This window comes from Antechinus flavipes, chromosome 2 (genome assembly GCF_016432865.1).
Source record: "Antechinus flavipes isolate AdamAnt ecotype Samford, QLD, Australia chromosome 2, AdamAnt_v2, whole genome shotgun sequence".
Classification (NCBI taxonomy): Eukaryota; Metazoa; Chordata; class Mammalia; order Dasyuromorphia; family Dasyuridae; genus Antechinus; species Antechinus flavipes.
The window spans coordinates 551,281,639-551,309,345 of NC_067399.1; the positions used below are offsets into that span (position 1 = coordinate 551,281,639).

Consider the following 27,707-nt stretch of genomic DNA (forward strand, 5'->3'; position numbering starts at 1 on the left):
TAAGGCAGTATGGTAGCTACTACAAGTGAACTGAAAGAAATTATTCTTTTCAATTTTTAGTATGACTCCATATTAAATACCTTATTTCGCTTTTAAATGTCATGTCATAATTAACTTAAATGGAAATGAAAATTAAGATTTAGAGAAGAGGTTATGATAATTTTGTTTACAAGAATAAAGCATATGAGAATTTTCCTTTCCAAAGTCTTGAGCCTAAATTCATTGATACATGCTGGGAAGAGTTAAATACTTCATTGAGAAATATCCTGATAAATCTATTTTTCATATAACTTTAGGTACAAAAGTTCTATAATTCAAAAAAGGCATAAAGCTACATTCTTAGTTGGAAACTTGGATATATAGAATATTGTGTCTTAAGGAGGGTGTCTTCCTTCAAATCGTATTTTGGTGAAATCATAACAGATGTCTCATTGCTTAGCTTTTTTTTTTTTAAATTATTGGCCTGGAGTTGGATCACAGAAGCAAAATGTCATCTCTTGCTACCCTTTACATCTGCTGTTAATTAGAATTCTTGAAGTTTGTGCATGAATGTAGAAGTTAATTTAAATTTTTCTTATCTTAAAAAAAGCTGATCATGAGCCATCTTAATAGTTTGTCAGATCTCAGATGCAGAATTTTAGAGATGGAAAGCACTTTACAAGTCATCAAATGTAACCATTTCATTTTTACATATTAGGAAATTGAGGCCCAGAGGGGTCAAGTAGTTTTTAGCCAAGGTCTTACACACACTTAGGTAAAAGCTTAGATTAGAACTCCATTCATGCTGAAATGGATGATCTGGCATCCTAATAGAGTGACTCTCAGTTTAACCACTTATATAAATGCTTCCAATGTGCCAGGCCTAGAACTACAAAAAAAAAAGTAAAACAGTTCATGGGAATTAATAAATAAGTAAATAAAGGCAATACACACATAGTATATATTGTGTAAGGGACATAGAATTGTGATATTGGTTCCTTAACCAATTTCCCTTTTAGGAAATGCCTTATCCAACAGGAAACAAAGATAGACTGATAGAAACAGAGATCAGAGAGCAGTGAGGATAATTAGCAATGGATTCTAGAGAAAATAGCTGTGGGTTTAAGAATTAAGCATTAGAGAGAAATAGACCTAGGAAGTATAGGTGAGTTGCCCACCCTGTAGAGACTATGCTCCTAAGCAAAGCAGTGCCACAAGAAGAGAAAGTACCTCAAGACCTTGTTGTCCTACAGATGGGATTGCCTTTTATATATATGTACATATTCACCCATGTTTATATATGTATGTATGTTCACACATATAGGTAGATAGGTCTAGGTCTAGATCTACTATAAATGTGCCTCACTTCAGAATATTCTGAAGTTTATGCTCACTCCTTCCACTAATGTTATATGTAATATAGGAGACTCCACCATAGTATTATGTAGCTGCTGCCTTTTTTTGCCATCTTAATAAATATTTTTGGTTTGAGCTAATTGTCTATTGACTTGCTATTAAGAAAAAAGTTCACCATTGGGGACTCATGCACAATGGTTTTAGTAGTTCAGTTCTTACTCTGGGGTTCAAACCTAAAGATCTGTCAGTGTTGATCTGGGGATGTAGCTTAGAAGAAGTTCCATATACATAGTAAATGAAAATTATTTGTAGGGGGTGGTAAGGATGAAGGAAGTAATAGCTAGAAGAATTAAGAAAACCCTTTTGAATGAGGTACAATTGACCTGAGCTTTAAAGGAAGCTAGTAGTTTCAAGAAATGGAAATGAGGGAGAAAAGCATTATAAAAATGGGAGACAAACTATGCAGATTCAAAGCAGGAGATAAAATGTCATTTATATGTACCGAGTAAGAGAAAGTATTTAACTTTTAAGTGCCAGGCTAAAATGTAATGAGGTTACATTTTATTCACTCCATTGTCATGAGTTTATGAAAATAAGTGTACTCTGGTGGCTTTTCTGAGGATATGAATCTTCTTCTTGGCTTCTGTTTTCTTCTTCAAGGAAAACTACATAATAGAACGTGTTATAGAAGTTAAAATTGTTCAGCATGAGAATCATCTGTAATTATACTTGATCCATGTCAAAGGAACATTATTTCTCATCCACTTCCATCCTATGATTTTAATGTTTATCGATACTTTGGGCAAAGGCACCAGAATTATTCAACTACAGAGATGTTCTGTGTGTATCTGTATTTGAAAGTTCTTTTTTGGAAAAATTATGGCATGAGTTAGAGAGTTCCTATTAATAGCATGTTCCTATTTAACAAGATCTCTAATAAATAATTATGGCATTCTTTTTCAGGAAAAATTATCAGGGTAGGGAGATGGAAAGTAGAGGAGAAATTGATTATTTTAAGTTTAAAAACTGAAGGACCATTTCTTTGAAAATAACCTAAAATTCCTTTGAGATGAAAAATATTTAATACTTTTATTTCTTTATTTCAAATCTAATCTAAAATTTTCCTCTGAAAAGAATAAAAAACCCTTCTATTTTTAAATTTACTTAAAATTCCATGTATAATTTGATATATTTCAATTTATATTTTGATTTTCAGTTCCAAATTCTCTCCCTCTTTCCCACTCCTCTTCCACTGAGAAGTCAAGAACAATAGAACCCATTACAAATATATATATATATATATATATATATTATATATATATATATAGAGAGAGAGAGAGAGAGAGAGAGAGAGAGAGAGAGAGAGAGAGAGAGAGTCATGAAAAACAAATTTCCATATTAGCTATATTGAATGAATGGATGCAGGGAAGGGAGAGAGAGAGTTAGAAAGTCAGAGAAGTTAGAAAAGAAATAAAATATGCTTCAGTTGTTAGATCCATATGAGTCCTTAGGAACCACAATGAGTTGTTGTATTGATCAGTTATCAAGTCTTTCAAGTTTGATTATCTTTGAAATATTGATGTTACTATATAAGTTCTTTTCCTGGTTTTACTCACTTCATTTTGAATCAATTCATACAGTTCATACAAGTCTTCACAGATTTATCTTAAAACATACCCATCATTATTTCTTATACCACAATAGTATTTCATTGCATTCATGCACCATAATTTGGTTAACCATTCCCCAATTTATGGGCATCCCCCAGTTTCCAATTCTTTGTTCCCACAAAAAGAAATGCTGTAAATATTTTTGTACACATGGATTGTTTTCCTTTTTCTTCAATCTTTCTAGGGTACAGATCTGGTAGTGGTAGCAGTAGGTCAAAGGGTATGCCCAGTTGAATGGGTCTAGTTCCAAACTGATTTCCAGAATGGTTAAAATTGTTCACAGACCTACTAATAGAGCACAGGTACTAATAGTATCCTTAGTTTCTATATCCTCTCCAGCATTTTGTCATTTCATTTTTTTTGTTATCCTGGCCAATCTGATGGAGGGGAGATAGTATCTCAGAGTTATTAATTTTCATGTCTCTTAATATTCATTTAGATCACTTTTAAATATAGCTATTGATAGCTTTGATATCTTTCTTTGACCATTTATTAATTGGGGATTGAATGTCATATGAATATGAGCCTAATAACCTTTCTCTCTCTGACCTTCTATAGCTCACAATTCAGCATGGTTTGGAACATTTTCAAAAGGATCTAGTAATATTAAGTACTAGACAGAAGAACTTTATAGCTTCAACTATTACATGGATTCTACAGCATTTCACATATTTATAACATTTTAACTGTTTAGATGTTTAATGTTTAAAGATATCAGCTTTGAATTTAAATTGGAATAAGCATCACTAGTGAAATAAATTATTTTCTTCTGAACTAACCATAGACTAGAAGCAGTAGGTTACACATGCCATTTGACATTTTTTTTCCCTATGGGTTGGACAACCATAAGTACTGGAAATTGAATCTGTGCTTATAGTGAACTACTCCCTTTACTCTATGTCTACATGCTACCAAAACAACTGATTTAAGTTGGGGGGGGGGAAATAAAATGATATTATAGAATATAAAGATTTCATTTTCTCAGAATTTACTGATTTCTCTCCTTAACCTCAATTAAATTGTTTGATATTCTTAAGAAGAATTTTAAAGGAATTAGCAGAAGTATTTATCCTGTCTCACTTAAGTATATGCTACATTCATGGAAAGTAGTGTTGTTGCATGCCATTGGATTTAGAATTAGAAAAGAGTTTGCAGATTATCATACTCTAGTCATCATTTTACAGATGATGAAACAGATGACCTACCTGAGGTCACATAAGTACTGGGCTAGGCCCCCAATCCTAGTTCTTTGGCTCCAGATGCAGAGTTTCCATTACACTGAACTGCCCTCTCTTTTTTTCTTCTTTGTGTTCCCTCTCATTCTTGGCTCTATTTTCTTGGTTTATCCTTGATTACTCAGGTATCTAGACTTACTTCATCTTCCTGTCTCCATTCGTCTTTTTCACTCTTTTCAGGATCTGATTTCTTTCATCAAACTCTGTGTTCGTTATTTTTACCTAATTCAAGGAATTTCTTTATGTAACGTGAAATGAGAATTTTTTTTAACAGGTTGGAAAGTGTTTGTTTCAGTTTAGCAATATAGAATGCACCATCCCCAACTACCCATCCTCAACTCCTGTCCTGGATTGCTTAGGTATATGTTCTCTTTTAATCACTAGGAACAGGAGACTCCCAGGAACCCTCTGGTGCTCAATATGTCAACTCTGAGTATTTAGTAAACTTTTCCTATTTGAAGTGTTAGCTGCAATTATGTCCCCTTTTTTTCTGAATGAAATATCATAAACTTCAAAGCTTGTGAGAATTGCCTGAAATAACCAAATGGATCCATTCCAATGCTTTTGTAACATTATCCTACCTTAATTGGACTAACAGGATTTCTCAGTGTATATATCTATACACCCATTAATAGCTTTTTAAAATGGCATGCTTTCTTTCCATTTGGGATCTGAAAAAGCTCTTTGTTAGGACAAACTTGTAAATACCACTGACCCTGGTCAAAAAGGAGATATTTGTTTAGCTGTCACCTGAGAATTTTCAGTGTGAAGAAGACTCTTTTACTATGTTTTCCAGTGCTCCATAAAGAAAGTGGAGTACATCACAGAGCTAAAGCTAGAAGGGATCTCAAAGACAAGTCAACCTCTTAATTTTACAGGTGAGGAAACTAAGAACTAAGGTAGTAAAGTGTTTGAGCAGTCATATAGTAGTGTTTTGACTACAATGAGAAAGATAGTAAGTAGGGGAGATAGGATTTGAACCTAGAGCTAGTGCTCTTTACACTGTACCATGTCGCTTCTTATTCTAGGAAAAAGTATGAGAATCTGGCCCAAGTATCCAGACAGTGTAAGTATACCATAGGAAAATGAAATTGACATTATAGGTACATCGCACAGAATCCGTTGGCTTGTGGAACCAGCTGCACTTGACAAACAACCCCAGAAAATAGCTCCCTCCCTTTAAATGTGTACTTCCTATTGTTAATCAGGCCAGATGCATTTTTGAAGAGCTTAATTACACAGTGTTGGGTTTTGAGTGATAGAATGAGAACAACTTGGAACTGGGCCAACTCACCCTCTAGGAGTTCACTGCTGCCCTTCATATAAAGGTAGCCTTTTTTGTGCTTCTCTTTCTCTCTCTCTCTCTCTCTCTCTCTCTCTCTCTCTCAATCAACCCTGATTTCCAGTAGGGAAGGGGTGGTGAAAAGAGGTCCCTAATGTAGTAACAAATCTCTCATTTAGATATGGAATTATGGGGGAGATTCCAAATAAGTGATTATTGGTACTAAAGAAAGATTTTATCATTAATTTTAGACCATAATTTTTTGGCTTGAACTAATTTTTTTTTAAAATGCTGAAAATCACAGATTTAAATGGGGAAAGGATGTTAAAGGCCATCTAACCTAACTCTTTCATTTTACAAATCAGGAAACTGAGGCTCAGCAAAGTTAAGTGATTTGCTCAAGGTCAAACAGGCAGTGTTAAGAATGCTGAATTTAAGAAACAATTGAAAAAGATTAATTCTAACTGTCCTAGAGAAAACCTCCAGAAAGACTTGGTTGGAAAAGTTTTATTCAACGTGAGATGCTGAAGTCACTGAAATTTCATATTCAGAATTTCTGAGTTACATCCCAATTAGAGGACTAGGCTATGACCAAATTATCACATCAAACCTCCTAGTCTAAATACAGTAGCCATGGTAGTTTAGAGACAGTTCAACAGTAGAAGTTAAACAATTTTGTTGTTTATAACAGGTTGAGCAGCTCTGGTATGTATCGTAAAGAGATATAGATTGTAATAGGACCATTTGTAGAGCTGTGGAGAGTTGTGTAATATAAATACTGGGCTGTAAGAGATCTACCTAAGTTGTGATTATTTTAGTAGTATAATGCTACTGTTTATATATTTGTCTGAAATAGGAAGTAGTTTATTTTTTAAATGCATAAAAAACACTGTCTCCCCCCACCCCCACTTCCTTAATTTTAAATGCTAGGAGACCAAATGCTAGCTAAATATAGACTCTGTCTCCGTTCTTATTTATAACTTTCTCCAGACTGAAGTCGCCAGGGTGAGCCAGAATTAATTTGGTATGTGTTTTTATAGGCTCTAATTAGTCGGTTTTTTGTTTTGTTTTTTGTTGTTGTTTTTAAGCAAACGAACTATGATTGATAATGTTACATAATTGCACTCAAAATTGTGGACCTCTAGGAAGTCTGTTCACAGAAAGTTATGTCTAAATGATGACCTTGAGAAAGTATAGCCACTTGAATGCAAAGGCAATGCAGCTGCTCAGCAAGTTGTGTCTCCAAACATCTGTTTTGCAGCCAAGGGGAGTCGTCATGAGTGATAAAGTGAATAGTTTTTTTTGCAACGTCACAACATACATCTACAATCATTTTTTTCTGAGACCTTGAACTGTGACATTTTCTCACTATTTGACTATTTTCCAAGGAGGCTTAATGACACAGGGAAAGATAAGTGGCCATTTTCGTGTACCAAAGCATGCATTTTGCAACACAACTTCTTATTCTTCAAGAATATTGTTTATTCTTGGGCTTCTGAAGTTGCTCATATGTTTGAATTCAAATCACATGAATTGTACTTAAATGCAACAGCATTATGTCTTGTGTCAGAGGAAGGAGTACACTGGTGAAACCACAGATCTCTGAAATATTGAAGGAAGTATTCTACACTTTCACTGAGTTTAGCAAATAAAGCTTGGATTTATAAGACAAGGTGTTCCTTCCCACCCTTTTCCCTTATTCCTCCATGTCTTTATAAAATATAACATAAAAAGCCTACTTATTGTTTTTTGATGTTTGAGATAGCAAGGTGAGCTAAGACTAGACATACTCCATAAGCCTTTATTACTAATGGTTCCCAGCACAACTGTGCAAATATACCTTGTTTCAATAAGGAAGGATTTTGATGCCTTACCTCTTCACTCTAAAAAAAAAAAAATCATGAGAATTGAACTTTCTTCTATCACCTTCCTCTCCTTCTCCTTTTCTCTTTCCCTTTCGCTCTTCCCCTGTCTCTCAACATGACTCTTGTCTTATCATATTTGACTTTCCTTATTTGGTATTGCTCATTGGCCAGTGGTCTTTGATGAAGATATTTTCTAGTATTTGTGTATGTGAGGATATGTACACCTAAGGGTACATTTTATAGTAAGCAAGAGTCACTAGGGAAGAGCTTCAAGACAAAAGAATGAAATATTGGCAGGGAATAGCTGATTATTTTCTTTTTTAGCTTTTTATTTTCAAAATATATAGTTTTCAACATTTACCTTTGCAAAACCTTGTGTCAATTTTTTTCTCCCTTGCTTCTCCTCACCCCCTCCCTTAGACAACAAGTAATCCAATATATGTTAAACATATGCAATTTTTTCTGCATTTATCATGCTGTACAAGAAAAATCAGATCAAAAAGGAAAGAAAATGAGAAAAAAGCTAAGAAGCAAGAAAACAGCAACAAAAGGTGAAAATACTATGTTGTGATCCACATTCAGATCCCATAGTCCTCTTTCTGGATGCAAAGGGCTCTTTCTATCACCAGTCTATTGGAATTGGCTTTAATCACTTTATTGTTGAAAAAAGCCACACCCATCAGAATTGATCATCATATAATCTTATTGTTGCTGTGTACAATTTTCCGTACCAATGAGTATAACTTTGGTTCTTCTCCCTTTACTTAGCATCAGTTCAGTCTCTCCAGGCCTTTCTGAAATCATCAGTAGAGTATTTCTAATGAAGAATTTTGTCTTATCTTAACCATGAACTACTCATATGACCTTGGACAAATTATTTTACTTGTCCTCAGTTTTTATATCTGTAGAGGGAGAAATGCAACAAAACTACTTTCCAGGCAGATTGTGGGATATTTATTTAGTGCTCATGGTCACCTTGCTTTGTTTTAACCCAGGATTACAAAATGAAATCAGACTGAGATGCTGATGTAGAGCTTTTATCATATGATTCTGGTGTCAAAATTCTTCCTTCAGTACAATTGCCTATGTGATAAAAAACCAAACTCCTAGGTAGGCATTTAAGGTCCTGTATGAATCGGACCACCCTATATTTCCAACCTCCACTACTTATTTATACACATCTTCTCTAGCAAGTACTGATCTTTTCATCATTGCTGGTATACTTGTACTTTTTTACTTCCATTCCTTTGCTAAAACTGATTGCTCCAGGTGAAACCATCTTGTCTTCTCAACTATATCTTTCTGAACTTTTAAGGCATATCTGGAATCTATCAAAATCTTCTCAAGATATAATAATCTCTCCTCTCATTGAAATCATAGCTCTATGAGCTCTTTGGTCTTTTGAGATTAAATTTTCTATGGTTAACTTTTCAGGTTTCTTCATTACCCTCCCTCCCCCCAATTATAACTATCTTATCTCTTTGTAAACTATCCTACCCTTCTACCCATTTGCCCCCTCCTCCCCAGCGCTGCATCTGGTGATCACAAAGCAGGCATTTGTCAATTGTTTGTTTATTTGATTTTGTTGTCATGGCTAACTAAAACATACAAGCTGTTTCTTTTAACACTATCTTGTCAAAAAGAAAATTTAGACTTTTTTTTTCATTGTGTGTACTTTGATTCCTTTTCTTCTTATGTTCATTGACAAGAAATTTTCATGAGAATTCTTTTGTGATTAGTGTTTATCAGTTGATAGGTTTAATTATGACCTAGTGGTGTTCTCCCTAATAAAAGGAGTACCAGTGTACATAACTAACAACTTAAGATTAGCTGAGCTCTTAATATTCTTGATGTTGCCATTGTAGTTTTGTAGTGGTATTAATAGTATATAGCATTGTAGTTTTATAGTATAGTAGGTCAGATTAGAGGCATAGATTTAATTTAACAGAAATTTACAAAAAATATTTTTTATTTCATATAGGGAAGAGATCTAATGATCTTGGTTATGGAGGGCATTAAATCCAGATTTCTAGAATCCAGGATTAAGCTCTTGGCAAAGTAGAACTGAATAGTAGTATACTCAAATAATCTTTAGAATTGTGCGATTAAAAAGAAATACATTTCCAGGAAAGGGAAAAAAGGGACTAGCCATCTCAGCGGGATAATCATGTTGTAAAAATTATTATTCCCTATTAGGAAAGCAGACTAGTCACTTTGAAGCTAGAACACCATTTTCCAAAGGATAATTAAACCATATAGTATGAATATTCTCATAGCAGAAATATACTATATTGTTGTAGGAAAAAATATAGCAATTGTGAAATGGCATAAAGCAGTTGGTTCAAATGGAGGAACTGATTTAATTGCAACAAAAATATCCATTTGAAGAAATGGAATTTTTATAAAGAGTGTTTTTTAAAACCAACATTTTTATTTTAAAAAATATATCAGGTTTCAATGTGTTTTTGCTCTTTTTTTAAATCTTCTTACATAAGAAGTGTTTTTAAATGGAGAATCAAGTAAGATTTGAAGCCTTTTTGCAAACCTTTATGCTCTGCATAAATATTAGCTTTCATCATTAATATTACCGTATGCCAACTACTTGTCAAACTGTCTTTGAATATTTACAAAGAAAATGCCTTACTGATAAATGAATAGGAACAATTTTGGATTTGGCTGTTTTTCTGATGTATCTATTGATGTCTGAAAAGGAAGGCTATGATAAGAATATAGTAGACAGAGGATTAGATTTGGAATTAAGAGAAGCGTGGACTTCTATGGCTTCAATTGCCTTATCTGTACAATGAATGGTTTGAATGAGTTCTCCCTCCAATTCATTTAGTCTTTACTATTTTGGGACAAATATCTCTTCTCTGAGTTCACAAGGTGATAGTTGTTGCCAAATATATATCACAACACAGAAATTATGGAGGTAAAAACAAGTTTTATTATTATGTTCAAACATAACATGCTTGTTCAGGCCTCGGAGAAAACCTGAATGTTCATGAGAATTCTGACAAATCTTCTTAAGGGCAAAATTATATCTGAGTGCCAGAGAAATACCTATTGTAATCTGGTATATTCCTGTTGGGTCATAAAAGTTAAAGAGAAGATAGATACAGAATCCTATACTTCCTTCAATATCATAAAAATTGGATAAACCTAAACAGTCATAATCTCATCCGTCCCCCAAAGAAACAAACTTCTTCAGACATACTCTATAGGTAAACTAGATAAGATTACAGATTAAACTACATTTAGAAGGTTTATAGATAGACCTATGAAGGAGGAGGATTTCTATGTTGCCAAGGAGTCAGGGACAACTGAGATTCTTCCCTGGCTTCTTATCTAAGGAATGCTTCAGTCTTTGACTAAATTTTTACATCCCACGGGACACGTTTTGGTCTGATAAGATTAATATGAAAACAGCCTTTTAGTGGATCAGAATTTTCAGGAGGAATAAAAGAAAACATGAAATTCCTATAACAATACCTTACAACAGGGAGGCCATCAAATGTATGTCTTACCTTTTACGTTCACTAAACAATGTTCTATGTGACAATTAGACTAGTCCTTGATGCTTCAGTAATCCTGTTTGAATTTCAACAAGGTAAAGAAGAGGTTGAAAAAATAGGGCTATGGCATCAAACATGAATGGATGCCTGCTGGTTGCATATTGACTTACAAAACCACAAATTAACATTATCTGTGCTGTATTGTATTTTTATTTATTTTGCTAAACATTTCCCAATCACATTTTAATCTAGTTTGCCCACAGGTAAGGGTTTTGTGGCTAGTGGCAGCATGTTTGTTGCATCTGCTCAAGAAGTTGCCAAGTAAATACTACAAGACAGCCATTGGCTTTACCTAAGATTCCCTTTTCAGAGCCGACCATGTTTTATGGTATAGAATGCTTGATGTGACAGAGGCTCGTTGGGTGGCAACGAGCAAGTCACATCACCCTACTGAGCTCCAGTTTCCTTATGTTTTAAATGTGGGGACTGAATGCAATAATTTCTAAATATATTTCCTGTTCTATAAGTTGATATTCCTATGAATCCTCTCCATGCTTTTTCTATTCCCCTGCTCATATTCCCTTTATAATCTGTATGTATGGAGTTGGATGATATCTCCTCTGAAATCTATTTGAGTTCTAAATTGGTGTTCCTATTGTTTGACAGCATAGGACTAAATATAAGAGGGCCATTGAATTTGAAATTATGGCATAGCAGTGATAAAATGATAAAGTCAGGCAAAAAAAATGACAAAATAAAACCCAAGAGTATAAACTGAAGCATGGTTTAAAAAAAAATAAGATGATGCTGACATTTTATTTCTTTTTTCCTCAAGAGGATTTTATTTTTCCAATTACATATAAAGATAATTTTCAGCATTCATTTTGTAAGATTTTGAGTTCCACATTTCTTCCCCTTTCTCCCCTTCAGCAAGTCAGCAATTAATCTGTTATAGGATTATCCATATGCAATCATTTCAAACATACTAATGTTTTGTCATGTTGTGAAAAAAAAAATCATAACAAAAGGGGCAAAAACAAAAGAAAGAAAAAAGCAAACACCACCTCAAACCCCACCCCCCTCCATGAAAATGGTATGTTTCGCATTCAGTCTCCAATTCTCTATCTGGCTGCAAATGGTATTTTTCATCCCAAATTTATTGGAATTGACAGTTTATTTCTAAACAGATGCAATTTCCCTAAAATTTACATCTTTATACACATAGATTCATATAAATACTTCTTTATAAAAAACAAAGCTTAACAAATATGGGCTCTTACTATTAGTTGAAGGGAAAGTCACCATTTATGACTCAACACTTTCAGCTTGCATCCTTCTATGAAAGACTTGAGATTGCACACTAGCCATTGGACTCTGGTCATGAAGTAATGGTTGTTTTTATTGTTCAGCTGTTTCAGACTCCTTGTGACCTAATGTGGGGTTTTCTTGGCAAGTTTACTGGAATGGTTTGCCATTTCCTTTTCCATCTTCCTTTACAAATGTGAAAACTGAAGCCAAAAGGCTTGAGTGACTTTGTTCAAGATCACACAACTAGTAAAGGGCTGAGAATAGATTTGAACTCAGGTCTTTCTGGTTCCAGATCTGGTACTTTATTACCCACCTAATTGCTCCAAAGTGAAGATGAGGGATGGGATGTTGTTGGTGGGAACAGGACATCAGTCTGCAACCATTTATTAAGTGCTTATTATGGACCAATGTGGGAACACAAATACAAGCAAAAATAAAGGCAATTTCTGCCTCAAAGAACTTATATTCTAATGTGGAATGATAGCACATAAAAATGAAAGTTAAAAAGCAAGGTCAAGGCATGTACAAAAATGTTTATAGCAACCTTTTTTGTAGTAGCAAGAAACTGAAAATGGAGTAGATACCCATTAGTTGGAGAAGGGCTGAATCAGTTATGAATGTTACGGAATATCATTGTTCTTTAAGAAATGACAAACAGGCTGATTTCAGAAAAGCCTGGAGAGGCTTACCTGAACTGATGCTAAATGAAGTGAGTAGAACCGAGAGAATATTGTACACAGCAACAAGAAGATTATATGATGATTGTTGGAATCCTTACAAAGTGTTAAGTCATTAGAATTGATAGAGACAATAATTATCTAATTTAGCATGGTTCAGTATGATTGATCTGATCCTACAAGGAGATATTATGGGCCAGAACTTGAAACAAGGTACTAAGTAGAATTGAGAAGACAATGTTTAAATCTAGTTTAGAATTGATTTAATCCTACAACAAATAATGGTTTCCCAGTGATATAATGATTGGTGTGTACTCAGTGTACAGCATATAAGCAAGAAGCTCTCAGGGCCAAAGAGCACTCTGGGAGATACCGAAGCTTACTCTCAGAGGCGGAGTCAGATTCATTCCATTTTCCACCTTTGTGCTGGCTGGAGGCTGAAGGACCAACCTTTAGTGGAGACATTTGGAGGGAGCTCTTGGAACCAAGGAGAGAGATAGGTCTCTAAGAAAGCTAATCGGGCCCAAGGAAAGAGAAAGACTTGGAAGGAGAAAATAAACGTTTGGATTTTTCAGCTGTATTTGAGGTGATTATTACTTGTAACTGACACTAAGGTTGCCTCCAGAAAACCTCCCCAAGAAACCTGCTTCCAGAGAGAACGATTATATTATAAAAAAGAAGAGAACACCACAGATGATCAATTGTGTTAGACTTGGTTCTTTTCAACTATGAGGTGATTCAAGGCAAATCTAATAGAATTGTGATGGAAAATGCCATCTGCAACCGGAGAAAGAACTATGGAGACTGAATGTGGATCAAAGTATAGTATTTTCACCTTTTAATTTGCTGTTGTTGTTGTTGTTTTTTCTTTCTCATGTTTTTTTTTCCTTTTCTCTTTTGACTAATTTTTATTGTTCAGCATGATAAATATGGAAATATGTTTACAAGAATTGCACATGTTTAACTTATATTGGATTACTTGCTGTCTAGGGAAGTGGGAAAAGAGGGAAAAAATTTGGAACACAAGGTTTTGTGAAAGTGACTGTATAGAAGTATCTTTGCATGTATTTGGAAAAAATAAAAAGCTATTATAAAAAAAGTAAAGATAGAGGTAGTAGTCTGGGGCCTTTCCACCATTTAGGGGAAAAACTTATCAATGGGGAAAGGGATCAATAGGAGCAGAGTCAAGAGGCAATTGAGGTGTGGTAGTCAAATCCAGGAAATTAGAGATAGCTATCCCATTCACTAAAATAAAGGTTCTGGGAAAAACACAGCAATGGAAGTTCTTCCTTCACATTCCTGTCCCCTTCATCATACTCTATAGAGCAAGGCCAACTCCACGCACAGGACAGGAGAAAGAATTTGCTGTTATTTTCAGATTTATTCCCTTTTCCACTTTACTCTGATTTTGTAGTAATTGGAAATAGTAATGTCTGTATCTTTGGCTCCTGGACTCAGTCATTGGGAGTTGCTTTCTCTACGATAGTGATGGGCTGGATAACAGGTTTCCAAACAGAAGGGGAGAACTGGTTGCTACAACACACAGGTGCTCCTTTGCCTGGTCAACCCTACGGGGACCCATCCACTCTGTGGTTAGCTCACTGATAGCTTGAGATATGTTCTGGCTGGCTCTGGATTTGTCAAATAATAGTTAAGCACTGACCTGACCGTGAAGGAAACAGGAAAAAGAATGTTTAAGTAATTAGTGAACTGCTGCAAAATTAGAGAAAAAGCAGCTGTCAGTAAGTTAGAATATAGTTGCATGTGGGGTACAACCCAGAGAGTGAGCAAGCTTAGCTGCCCCCAGAATTTGATGTGGCATGCATGCATAGATTGAAAATCCTTTTACTCTTGCCAATTGAGAATTTATTTTACTTCTAGTTTCTTCTTTTTTCTTTGAATAGTAATCAACTTAAATGCTTACAGTTTAAGACCAATATATAGCAAATAGATAAGTTAACATAACATCGCCAAGGAATGGTGCTAGTTTGTAGGTAAACATGGATAAGTATTGTCACAAGTTAAGATTTCATTAATGCTTTCGATGTATAAATAGTGATCCTGACTTAGTTTATGAGCTAAGCTTTTGACATAATCTTTCACTTCATTAAAGACAAGTACAGGATTCTATACCTGGGAGGAAGAAAAATAAAATCCATAAATGTAAAGCAGGAAAGAAAAAATAATGTGGAAGTATGATAGCAAAAGGTCTAGAGGTTAGAACAACTAGTAAGCTTAGTGACTTCATTAGCAAGAAATCAAAAAACTAGAAGGAATAAATAAAACTCTAGTGTATATTAATGAGGGAATAATCAATTAGACTTCATAGTAAAAATTATTTAGCAAGAGATGATGACCAGTTCTGAAGTCCATAGCTAAAAAAGTTTTTAGAGGATCCAGAGTTGGCTTATAGGTTGCAAAATGAGATGTTAGGAATTGGGAATTATGTAGCCTGAAGAAATGATTTTTGAAGGCCTATTTAGCATTTTAGCAAACTTACAAATATAAAAAAGGTTCCACTTTAGAACTGGAGCCAACTAGGTGGCACAGGGGATAGGGTACTGGTCCACAAGTCATGAAAACTTGACCTCAGATCTGGCCTTAGCCACTTAAAAACTGTGTAACTCTGAGCAAGTCACTCTGCCCTATTTGTTTCCTCTTCTGTGAGATGAATTAAAATGACAAGCCATTCCATGTCAAGAAAATCCCAAATGGGGTCACAAAATGTTGGACATGACTTCATCCTCACCACAACAACAATTTAGAATATCAGGAGGAGTTGTCTTCAATAGTTTATGAAAATAGAATGAAAAGGTTTTACACTATGGCACAATGGATTTAGGATAATATTAAAAAGTTCTGCTGTTAGTGGTTGTTGGACTTTAGAATAAGTTATGGGGGAAAGGTTTACCCCTTGTGGGAAGCTTAAGTATAGTGGTCCTGTCTGAAGACAAGAGAGTATACCATTAGATTATGGTTCAAGATTTCTTCCAGTCTTCAAAATGTGAATCTGTAATTTGTTCTGAGAAATTGCCTTTAAGCAGAAAATGGGGAAACTCTAGGAATTTTGATATTATCTAGCCCTTTCACAATATGAATAATTCCCAAGAAGACAATTATTTGTGTTTTTATTGGACTCGTTTCAGCTAAGTACAAACATTTATTCTTAGAAACTTTACCAATGGAGCAAAAAATACCAATGAAGTATTTTTTCTAATTTGAAAAATATATGTATATATATATATATTAGTACACATGGAGTCTGTAAAATATTTTTATTCAAATACCTTTATTTTATAGATGAAGAAACTGAGTCAGAGATAATAAATGGTTTGCCCAAGGTCAAACAGATAGTAAGTGGAAAGGCAGAATTTGAACTGGTTTCTCTGACTCCAAATAAACATTTTGTTCCTTTGGCCACTTGGGAATTTCAGTTCAACTTTTAAGCAGATTGGGGCCTGGAAAACACAGTTAGCTAGTGAATGTTCAGATAATAACATAATATTTAGTCTCACAATATTGAATAGAGAGTATGGTTTTATTTTTGTACTATGATTTATCAATATGTATCTAAAAAGAGAAATTTTAATTTATTTTTATGTTAATCCCTAGATAATTTAATCTACCCTCCTGAGTTCAACTGTTATTTCTATGCAGATGACTCCTAGATCTATATAACTAACTCTGGGCTTCCTTTTGAGCTTTCATCTCATTCATCAACTGCTGATTAGACATTGTAAACTGTATATCCAATAGTTATTTCAAATTCTCCTAATCCAACCAGAATTCATTATTTTCTTTCCTTCTCAAAGCTTCCCTTCTTTCTAATTTCCCCATTTCTGTTGAGGATACTGTGACCCCTATTTTTGATGAGGACCCAAGTTTATCAGCTTGCAAGTGATCCTCAGCTTTTCAATCTTTCTCTCACCATCCTTACCCGCCCTGCAAGTCATATTGATTTTATCTTCACAACATCCTGTATTTCAATTTGGAGAGCTACCACCTGATCACATTTTTATGGGATTATTACAGTATCCTCTTAACTGGTCTGTCTTCCCACTTCAAATCTCTTGTCTCCCAGTCCTTCATTCCCACAGCCACCAAATTGATGTTTTCAAAACAAAATTTTGATCACACCACCCCCTTTTTCAAGGGGCTCTATAAGGTCAGGTTTTTCATGAAATCCCCAGTTACTAGTGCCTGCCCCACTTTCTGAAATTATTTTGTAGTTAATTTGTATATATTTTGTTTTCTTATTATTTTTATGTTGTTTTCTCTTGATAAAGTGTAACCTTCTTGAGGCCGGGTGCTACTTTTTATTTTATCTTTGTGTGCTGAACACCTAGCAATGCCTGACATAAGGAGGCAACAAGTGATTGTCAAATGAATTGTGGAGACAGAAGTAAAATAATTTATATTATTTTAATGGCAGCTATCAATAGTGATACCAAAAATAAGAGGGCCATTTTTTTTAGATTAGAGATTAGAAATATATTTACAAGGAAGCATGGATGAGCAGGATACTTTTGAAAGTAGAGAACTTGTTATATATGTTAAAAATAAAGCAAGCAACATGAAATGGAGAACCATGGTTTCATTGAGAATCTTTTGTATTCTACGTATAAAATGTATTGTGGAGAACTTTTAAGATCAGATTTTTTAGTCATTATTTAAAAATAATATGTAAAAAAGACAAAGTTTTCTTGAGACACAAAATAATGTTCAATTTGAAGTATAAAGCTATAAGAACTGGCAGATTTTTCCAATTATTTATAAGATGCAATGATAACAATCTCTTTTCTTTTTTGCAGATTGGAAACCTAGAGAACTATTACCATTTTTATCACAGCAAAACATTTAAAAGATCAACCTTCAGTAGCAGAGGCACCCACACCTTCCTCAGAATGGATCCAAAGGTAAATACTTGTCGTCCCCAGATGAAATTATCTATTTGAAATCCAAAATACTCTTTTTTTCCCTTTTGGTTCATGCCATTAGTTCCAAAAATGGCTATGAGAAGAGTCTATAATTTTCCTTAGCTCCATTTACAATAAAAATTAATTTGGTTTCCCCATGTTTGGAGAAGAACTGGACAAATTAAAAAACATTACTTGGCAATCTGAAAACATTACTTTTAGCACCATCCTAATATGACTATTAGCTGAGAATTAACTTAGTGATATCATAAGCAGTTTTGAAACTACCAGCACAAAAAAAGATTTATAAGCAACTCAATATCTAAATCTTTTTGTAAAGATAGAAGGGATAGGAAGTTTGAGTAATTTTTCCAATATTGAAATTAGAAATTGAATAACCTGTTCTGTGATATCACCTTCATATTACCTTAAATATCTTACTTGTATGGAATTATTTGCATGTTGTATTCCCAGTTAGAAGGTGAATTTTTTGAGGTTGGGAAATGCTTTTTCTTGTCTTTGTTTCCCCAGCAGTCACTACAGTATCTGATATATAAGTAGGTATTTCACAAATGCTTGTTATTGTTGTGGTTAGTAAAATCATACATTAGGGTGGCTGGATACTGTGGATAAAATATCAAGCCTAGAGTCAGGAAGACTACATTTCCCTATAAGCAATTTTTATTTCAGCCACATTGGCCTTATTGCTTTTCCTGACACATAGCATTCCATTTTCTGTCTTCATGTATGGAATAAATTTCTATTTCACATATATCTCTTTCTCTTAGAGTCTCTTATTTACTTCAAAATTTTTCACAAGTAACATTTTCTACCAGAAGATTTTTCTGATTGGCCTCTCCCACCAAAATTTACCTTGTAAATATACTTATTGAAATGTATGGTGTATCCCTCGATAAACTTCTTGGGTGGTGTAAGACTGTAATTTTTGTCTCTGTATCCTCAGCATCTTGCATAGTACTTGGCAAAGAGTAGGTACCCAATAAATGCTTGTTGGTTGATTGATTGAAAAATAACATCAGTAACAAGGAGATGCTTAAATACATATAATCTGAAGGAAGTCTTCCATTTCTAGTTTTTAAATAATTCATTTTTACTAGGTGATTATATTGACTTCCTAAAAGAGCTAATCTTGCTAAATATTGATAAGCTATAAATGTTACAGTATTGAAAGTGCTGTTCAATCTGGCATCTCATTGATTCTTTTAAAAAGCAGCAGTAGGCACAGGCAGCCTCCAAGTCTCCAACAGGTCATGTTCCAAAGGTTTATTTGTAAGTTGTCTCCTTGGAGCACAGAATGCATTTTTTCTCATTAAAATAGTGCTTTAATGGATGCCTAGGTCCTTAGGCCAATCTGCAAAAGTTTATTTAACTAGAGTATACCTGATGTTTAGTACTATTTTAACTATATTTAACCATCTTTTAAAACCTTGTTTATGGGAAAATAAATTTTGAGTTTTAACTTTGGATGCCACATCTCACCTTGTCCCTGCCTTGGTGATAGTAGTTCTCCAAGCCTTGTAACTGGAAGTCAATAGATTTTGTCTATTGACATGAGTCTTTAACCTGGGAGTTCATGAATATGGTTTTTTAAACAAATATTTTGATAATTATATTTTAATATAATTGACTTCTTTCATAGTTCTAGGTAATTTTTTTCTACATTTAAAAACATTACACTGAGCCATCTCTAGGCTTCATCAGACTATCAAAGTGGTCGATAACCCCCCAAAAGTTAAGAACCCTTAGCTTAGAATGAGTAACTTTTTACTTTTCTACATGTGTGTATGTATGTATGTATGTGTGTGTCTATATATACACATATTCATATAAGTGTATATACATTTACATCTACATACATATATGTATATATGTATAAGTATACATATATGTATGTTTGTGTGTATATATATATATATATACACACACACACACATATATACATTACATATATACAATACATCTATATTATATATATATATATAATGGCAGCTATCAATAGTGATACCAAAAATAAGAGGGATATATATATATATAATATGTATATATATATGTATATATATAATATATGTATAATATAGATAGATAGCTAGGGATAGGTGTCTTCTTTTAAGCCCCTGATATTCTGAAGTGTCTAAAAAAAGCAGGAAAAAGCAGTCTTTACAAAGGGTAAGTATTCTGATATTAGGGCTCCTTAATGAGTTTTATTCATATGAACCTCATGAAGCTTACTTCACTTATTTTTGGAGGACAGCTTGCAATATTTGAACCACTTTTATATACAATTATTTATCATTTCTTATACCAAGAAGAATGAAGAGAGGCTTTTCTTTTATTTTCTCTCCTTGATTTAGGGTAGTTGTGGGGAAAGGATGTATCTCTAAATGTGTACACAGTATGGAACTTTGGATAGCAAGTTTACTAAAGTGCCCAGAGTATATAGTTTTCAGTAGGAAGTAAAGCAAGGCTGTCAATTGTATATTCTTGAGGACTCAGAGTGGGAGGAGGGTAAGCTGACTTGATTGCATGCATTAGTTTGAATTCATGTGAAACCATGTGCAAAAAATAAACAGAATCTAGTCACGGAGGAAATGTGAGCTATGTGGTAGTGCTGAAATGGAGGGGATAAGGTTGCAAATGGTCTACCATAATTGGAAGAAAAAAATCTTGGCTGGGGAAGAGGGTTGATATAGCTTTTTCCCCCTTTCCTTTGCTATAAACAAGTAATTGATCTACTATGAAGACAACATCTTACTTAGCATTAGAATCACAAACATTAATGGAATGGTCAGCACTCAGGTAGAATGCCCTAAGAGCCAAACTCTGATGAAATACTGAGAATGCCTGGAAAAGAGGGGGAGGAAATGGGAATTGTTACTTTTCTTCATAATTTCTTATTCTTTGAGGTCTCTAAGGAGTCTGTTGTTACTTAGAGCCAGAATTCACAAGAAATTTGAGACTTCCAGATTCTAATCTATGTTCTTTCAGTGCTAAACTGCACCCACTTTCCTTTTTTTTTTTTAACATCCAGTTTTTCTTTAAAATGGTACTGACAAGCTTTTCTCCATATTCATCAATGAGTTTTCTACAAAAGTATTTATTGTACTCTGTGCTCAGTCAACAAGCATTCATAAGCATTTCTACTACATAGAAGGAACTCTATATTATGGGTTTAGGATTATGGAGGTATCTAACTCAAAGTTTACAAATGATAAAGTGCCACATATGAGGCATAAACCTTTATGACATTTTTAGGATGTTTGTCTTCTATCTAGTTGTTCAGTCCTTTCAGTCATATCTGACTCTTTGTGACCCAATTTGGGTTTTGTTTTTTTTTTTTGGCAAAGATCTTGGAGTGGTTTGCCATTTCTTTCTCCAGCTCATTTTACAAATGAGGAAACTGAGGTAAACAAGGTAAATGACTTGCTCACTATCACATAGGTAGTAACTGTCTGATGCTAGATTTGAACTCATGAAAATGAATCTTCCTACTTCCAAGGCTAGTGTTTACTACTGTGCCACCCAGCTGCCTCTACTATCTGAAATGTGTCCCATAGGTGGATACAAACTCTTAGGAATGCTCAGCGACTTTATTTTATTCTGTCTTTGTCTAGGAGTTAAACTTAGAAGAAAGTCTGGAGATCTTCTAGTTCATCTTTCAACTTACAGATTAGGAAACTGAAAGCCAAAAAAGTCATGATTTGCCCAAAGTTAAATGTATAACAAGTACCAAAACTGTGATTCAAAGTTCTATCTTTGTCTAGAGGAGTCAAAATTGGAAAATTGGAAGAAAGTCTGGAGATCTTCTAGTTCATCTTTCAATTTACAGATTAGGAAACTGAATGCCAAAAAAGTCATGATTTGCCCACAGTTAAATGAATAACAAGTAGTAAAACCATGATTCAAAGTCTTCTGACTCTGAATCCCATGTTCTTTCCAGTTGCCTAGTCAAGGAACCTAAGAGGGTAGGCATATGTATTCTTTCTATAACTCTTTTGCATAGTTCAAATAGAAATTCCTTTCATATAGTACTTCTTAATAACCTTCAGAATGGGTTGACATCAAAGCCATCCCGCCAATAAAAAAAAAGGGGAGGATGAAGAAAAGGCAAACAGTGCAAACATTCCAGCCTAGCTAAAAAATTTGACATGATTGGCTGATTGTTTCTCACTGTTCTAATTAAATTTGTAGCCTTAGGGAAAGCATAGAAGGCATCTGAACCAATTATATATTCAGAATTGAAACTGAAATACCTCTGTTTAAATTAGCCTGCTTTAATGCAAACCAAATCAATTAGCTGTCAGTCTTACTACTATTTACTTTACCCAGCCTTTTGAGCCAAATATTTGGCAAAATTAGCTGACTTTTATGTAAATGTTTAGCATTATCCTTTATTGTAGCCAATCAGTGTAATTTTCTGCATTTACAAAGTATTTTGCAACACCTTGGTATGTGGAAAACTGTGTAATTAATATTCTTCATGAAAGAAAAGTTGTGGTTTAATTTTATTCTGAGGAATTGGGAAGCAAAGTAACCATAGCTTGAATGAGCCAACCAAAAATGAATGTTATAGAACTTATAAAGAATAAAGCTCAATCAGATGCAGATGCTCTTCTCTTTTCCCTGCTCTTTTGTCCTTAGGGTATAAAAATGCTTTGGTAAATGATGGAATTTACAGTTTTCCCTTCTTTCTGTATACATAAAAACTGAGAGTTTGTGCATATTGTGAAAATGGATAGGGCAAGACCTTCTTATTCATTTTATCCAGTTGAAAGATCTTTAACTATTTGAGAAAGGAAGAGACCATAGTGCCCTGCTAGGTACTCTTCAGAGATAAGCTTAAAGTCTTTATCATGTATTCAGTTTTCATTCTACCCTGTTTGAAAAAAGACTCAGGGTACATGGTTAGCCTCTTCTGGAGTATAGGCTCATGGTGGGTTGTTCATTCAGCCCAACCACTGAGTGTTCTCCTCAGTGTGAAATATCAGTCATTGAGCTTTTCCAAGGCCTGTCATTTAAGCAAACTGAAAGCATTTGTTTTCAACTTGAACATTTGCCAGAAGTCTGGAAAAGGGTGGATACTGCAGATCAGCCAATAGTTGAAAAGTCTCACAAGTAAAAAAATTGCTTGTTTCGAGTACATTCCAAAGTGGCTGATGGTAAAATACTGCTGCCTATGTCATCCAAATCTGACATTTTAACCCAATGATTTTGGTCCAGCCCTTTCTCAGGTTGCTGTTTTTAACCCATATCTGTCATTCACATATTTAAAACTGAAAGAGAAAGGACTTCTCTTGATTAACACTTGGCATTTTGTACGTGAAATATATAAAACATTGTGGGGGGGCAATTTCACTGCCTCAAAGTTCAACAAATCCCCAGTTAATTGTTGGAAGACCTGAGGTAGGCATCAGGATTTTTAGTATGGAAACTTTCCGCAAGACCTTAATGACATCCTTGCATTTTCCAGCAGTGATGGAAAGCTTTAAGCAGATATTTCCATTACCTGAAGTTGGAATTTTATCTGACAGTTTTGTCTGCTAGAGCTACTAAATAGACAAACAAGACTTTTTGGCAAATTAAAGCAAATAGTAAGTGATCATAATGACCACAGGTTTGCATAATTATGAATACAGTCCCATTTTATAATCAGGTCTTTCTAAAATTATCCTTGTAGAGCAGAAACCCATAATGTGAAGTAAAATCCAAGAGCTGCTATGGAGTATAGATAGAAAATAAAGTCCTGCTCATTTTCTGCCCCTCATCATACCCCACTTTGTCTAATATTGACCTCCCAAGACGATTTTCTACCTGAACCACAAAAAGGATTCAGAACAAGATGTCTTTTCATATAAGCAATAAAATCTTACAAATTCCTACTAGCTTTTGGAAAAAATAGTGTGAAATGGTAAAATGTCTGAATTACTAAGAAATATATTTTTATAACTTCCAAATATATACAAAATCTGGAATTAATTTATAAGCAATTTTTTCTAAGTAGAAGTCCTGCTGAGCCTACTTTAATTATCAGGTAAGATGCATTTATAATTAGAACATAGTAAGTAAATAAATGATGCCTTAACATACCCTCTTAATTAAGTTAAGGATCCTCCCTTGTCATACTGCCAATACTAAAGTGTCCCCCTTTTAAAAAAGGCAACAGATTTTTTTTTTCTGAAAGCTTGTTATGTGAATTGTTTTTGTATTTCAAATAATTTCAAATGCACAAATATAACTTCAAAACAATTTGCCACTGGAGAACTTGACAATGAAAAAATGAATAAAATGCTTCATTTTTTCCATATATATCATATTTACTTAAAGCTTTAGAAGTCTTCTTCAATGAGATGTAATTATTCATAAGCAATTATCCTGATAGTTTATAAAAGTAAAAATTGGGATGGTACTGAACCTGTGATTTTATTATTATAGAAAACTTCCCAGTAAGGAAACTCCCACTACCAAAGTAGATTAGCACATTCCCGATTTATAATAAGAGAGGATTGCATGCATACCCTTGGAAATTAAGTCCCTCATTTAGGGACTTAGGAAATTAAGATGACACAGTTAGCATAGGAGGAAATTAAGTCCCTCATTTAGGATGACACAGTTATGTCATAGATAGAATTTCAACTTGAACCTAGATCTTTCTGACACTGTTATTCCATTTTGCCTTTTTATGATATGGAATTGAATGACCAGTGTTTTAAATAAATACATTAACATATAAATCTAAAACAAATTCTGCAAATGGACATTGAGTTGAGTCAAGTTGAGCAGTTGGAAAGAGATGGTCTGGAGTATACTTGGGAAATTATACAGTCTTTTTTAATAATTCTAAAATTTTGTCTTGGGCAAAAGTCCATTCTTTTAACACACATCTTATGGTGACATTTTAACTTTTAATTATTAACATTTGAAATAATAACTGTCATGAATAATGTGCTTTTTGCTTTTGTAAAATGCAAGTTCATATCCTATGCTAACGAGGATAAAAAGTCTCACATTTGAACCTCACAACTTCATGCAGCAGGTGCTTCTGGTATTAACATCTTTGCATTTTACAGATGATAAAATGGGTTGAGAGAAGTTAAATAAATTGTGTAGAGCATCAAGGTTAATAATTATTAAAGGAAGTATTAAAACCCAATCTTCCTGACTCCATATGAAAATGTTATCCAATAAACCATGTGACCTCCTAGAAATATCATTTTGATGGCAGCCATAGATCAGTGACAAAAAACAATCTGATTATCTGATTACTAATTATATCTCCTAGATATAGGAAGAGAATACTACTTTGTTCTGTTTTAATTTTCAGTAAGCAGAGGCATGTACTATAGAATGGGACCGGACATATTGGTTTCTTTTAATAAAAATAATTCTGATAATATTGTGCAATTCTGCTCCTTTTAATACTTAGGATACTTTTATACTTCTTTATCTCATTTCATCTTCTCAAAAATCCTGTGAGGTATATAAGACTGGAATTACCTTTAAATCTGTGGCTACTGTGGTTACTTGAAACTCTGAAGATCCCTGAGGCATTGCATTTTCACTTTTAAATGTTATGTTTGGACATTGGCAGTATTTGGGTTTTTGTTTTCTTTTACATTTTGGATCCATGATCATTGGTAAGAATAATTCCATGCATGTATTGGTCATCTTGCCATCTAGGGGAGGGAGTGATGGGAAGGAGGGGAAAAATTGGAACAAAAGGTTTGGCAATTGTCAATGTTATAAAATTACCCATGCATATAATTTGTAAATAAAAAGCTATAATAAAAAAGAATAATTTCATGTTTCCTTACCTGTGTGATTTTTATTAATTTATTTCCATAAAGCCTTCCAGGAAGAAAGAGCCTCACCTAAATGTACTAGATGCAACCACTTTGTTTTCACTCACATTCTTCCATTCCCCCTTTCCCCATATAAATGCATATAAGGTTCAGGTCCTCACTAACTTTTGTCTGAACTATAGTAATAGGTTCCTAATTTGCCTCACTGGCCTCTAATCTATTCCCTCTCTGAATCTATCTTTCACAATAGCTGCCAAAATAGTCTTATTTACGGGTCAGGACATGCTACTTTCCTGGTTAAGAATCTTGAGTAGCTTCTCATCCTCTCTAAGATAGAATACGAATTCCTAAGGCAGTCTGAAATTTGGAACCCATCCATACTTGCAACTTTATTTCATATAATTCCCCCTTCACACACTGTGTTCAAGCCAAAGTAGACTGTATATTCGCTATACTTTGTTCTCAGCCTACACATTCCTGTCTCAATCCTTTTCTTCAGGCTTTTCCCCAAGCCTACAATAAACTCCCTACACATGTCTACTAGTTGAAATCCTTCACTTCCTTAACTTCCTTCAAGATTCAGCAGAGATATAACCCCTTTGTGAAACTTTGCCTTACCTTTCCATCTTGGTCCCAAAATGAAAATAACCTCTTCTACAAAGTTTCTAAGAGTATGATCCTGGATCTCCCTTTTCTTGATAAAATTTTGCCACATGTTTTATTTATCTGTATAAACACTGAATAACCTCTATTAGTTTATAACTTGTTTGAAGATGTAGATCATGCCATTTTTCATTGTTGTTCCCCAGTGCCTCCCAAAGTGACTTAAGCTCTCATTCGCATGGATCTGTGAGCTTGTTGATGTGATGCAGTGATGCTGTGATGTAGTGATGCTGTGATGTAGTGATGTGATGCACTCATGCAGATACAATCCCTCCATGCCTGTTTCTTGTAATATACTTTTATCTATCTCCCCAAAAGTTTGACATTGGGAACCTTACTCACTTTTTCTTGACATTTTTTAAAGAAGATAACTTTGACACATTGGGCATTGATTTTCTCTTGCTTTTGCCATATTACTAAGCCATCTTTTTTCATTCATACGATTTTTCTTTGATTTCTTTTATTCTAGTTCTTTCATAATTACTTGTGTGTAATATATTGTAGTCAGTTCACATCTACCATGTGCCTCTCCATTGCTTTCTAGGTGATATTCCTTTTCATTTCTCTGGAGACTATAAGATTCCATGGTTAGGTATACAATGATGAAAAATGTTGGTGTTTTTAAAAATGACCTTTGGTTTCAAGAAGGTCTTTGAAAGACCTTCATTCAATTCCAAAGGCAATATTTATTTTTAATTCTGGTTCAAATTAATTATGCTTATATAGTTTCAGTATGTGTGTTTTCCCTTCCTTCTTTTGTTCTCTCCTCCTTTCTGTCTTTTGCATATTATAAAATCAATAATAGCAACATCATATAAATGTGTGTCTTCATATATACATTGCTGTTATAAATATATATTTATCTATAAAAACACATATCAATGTATATGTATGTGTACATAGACAGATGTAGACAAACTCTATAGCTTATTCATTCCTTCATATACTTGATTTCTCATGTGAATGCTTTTCAGACTCTTGAATGTCTATAAATTTCATAAGGAGGAGTTCTAATGTTCTAGGACAACCAATCCAATATCTTACACAAACAAGAGTGCTTAGTATGAGTTCCAAAGACACTACTAATACAAGAAAACTTATTGTTTCTTTTGTTGTTCTATCATTTTTGGTCGTGTCCAACTCTGTGATCCTATTTGAGGTTTTTTTGGCAAAGAAATTGAAGTCATGTGACATTGCTTCTCTAGCTCATTTATAGATAAGGAAACTGAGACACACAGGACAAAGTGACTTGCTATGTGTTGGAGGCCAAATCTTCCTGACTTTGTGCCTGGCACTTTATCCACTGAGCCACCTAGCTGTTCCATCATTTCTAGGGAATCCTTATGTGATATGGATTGCCCTTAGATCTTTGTGACAGTGGTAAATATCTTTGGTGAACATACATATTGTTCTATGCCTCACTT

General features: G+C 34.1%; 1 protein-coding gene across 1 annotated transcript in view; it reads left to right on the plus strand.

The window, feature by feature from the left end:
- The window catches only part of PCSK6 (proprotein convertase subtilisin/kexin type 6), a 250,333-nt gene that overhangs the window by 23,811 nt on the left and 198,815 nt on the right, over positions 1–27,707 (plus strand). The window contains 1 exon segment of the mRNA XM_051980972.1: positions 17,699–17,803. Coding sequence (XP_051836932.1) covers positions 17,699–17,803 — 105 coding nt within the window.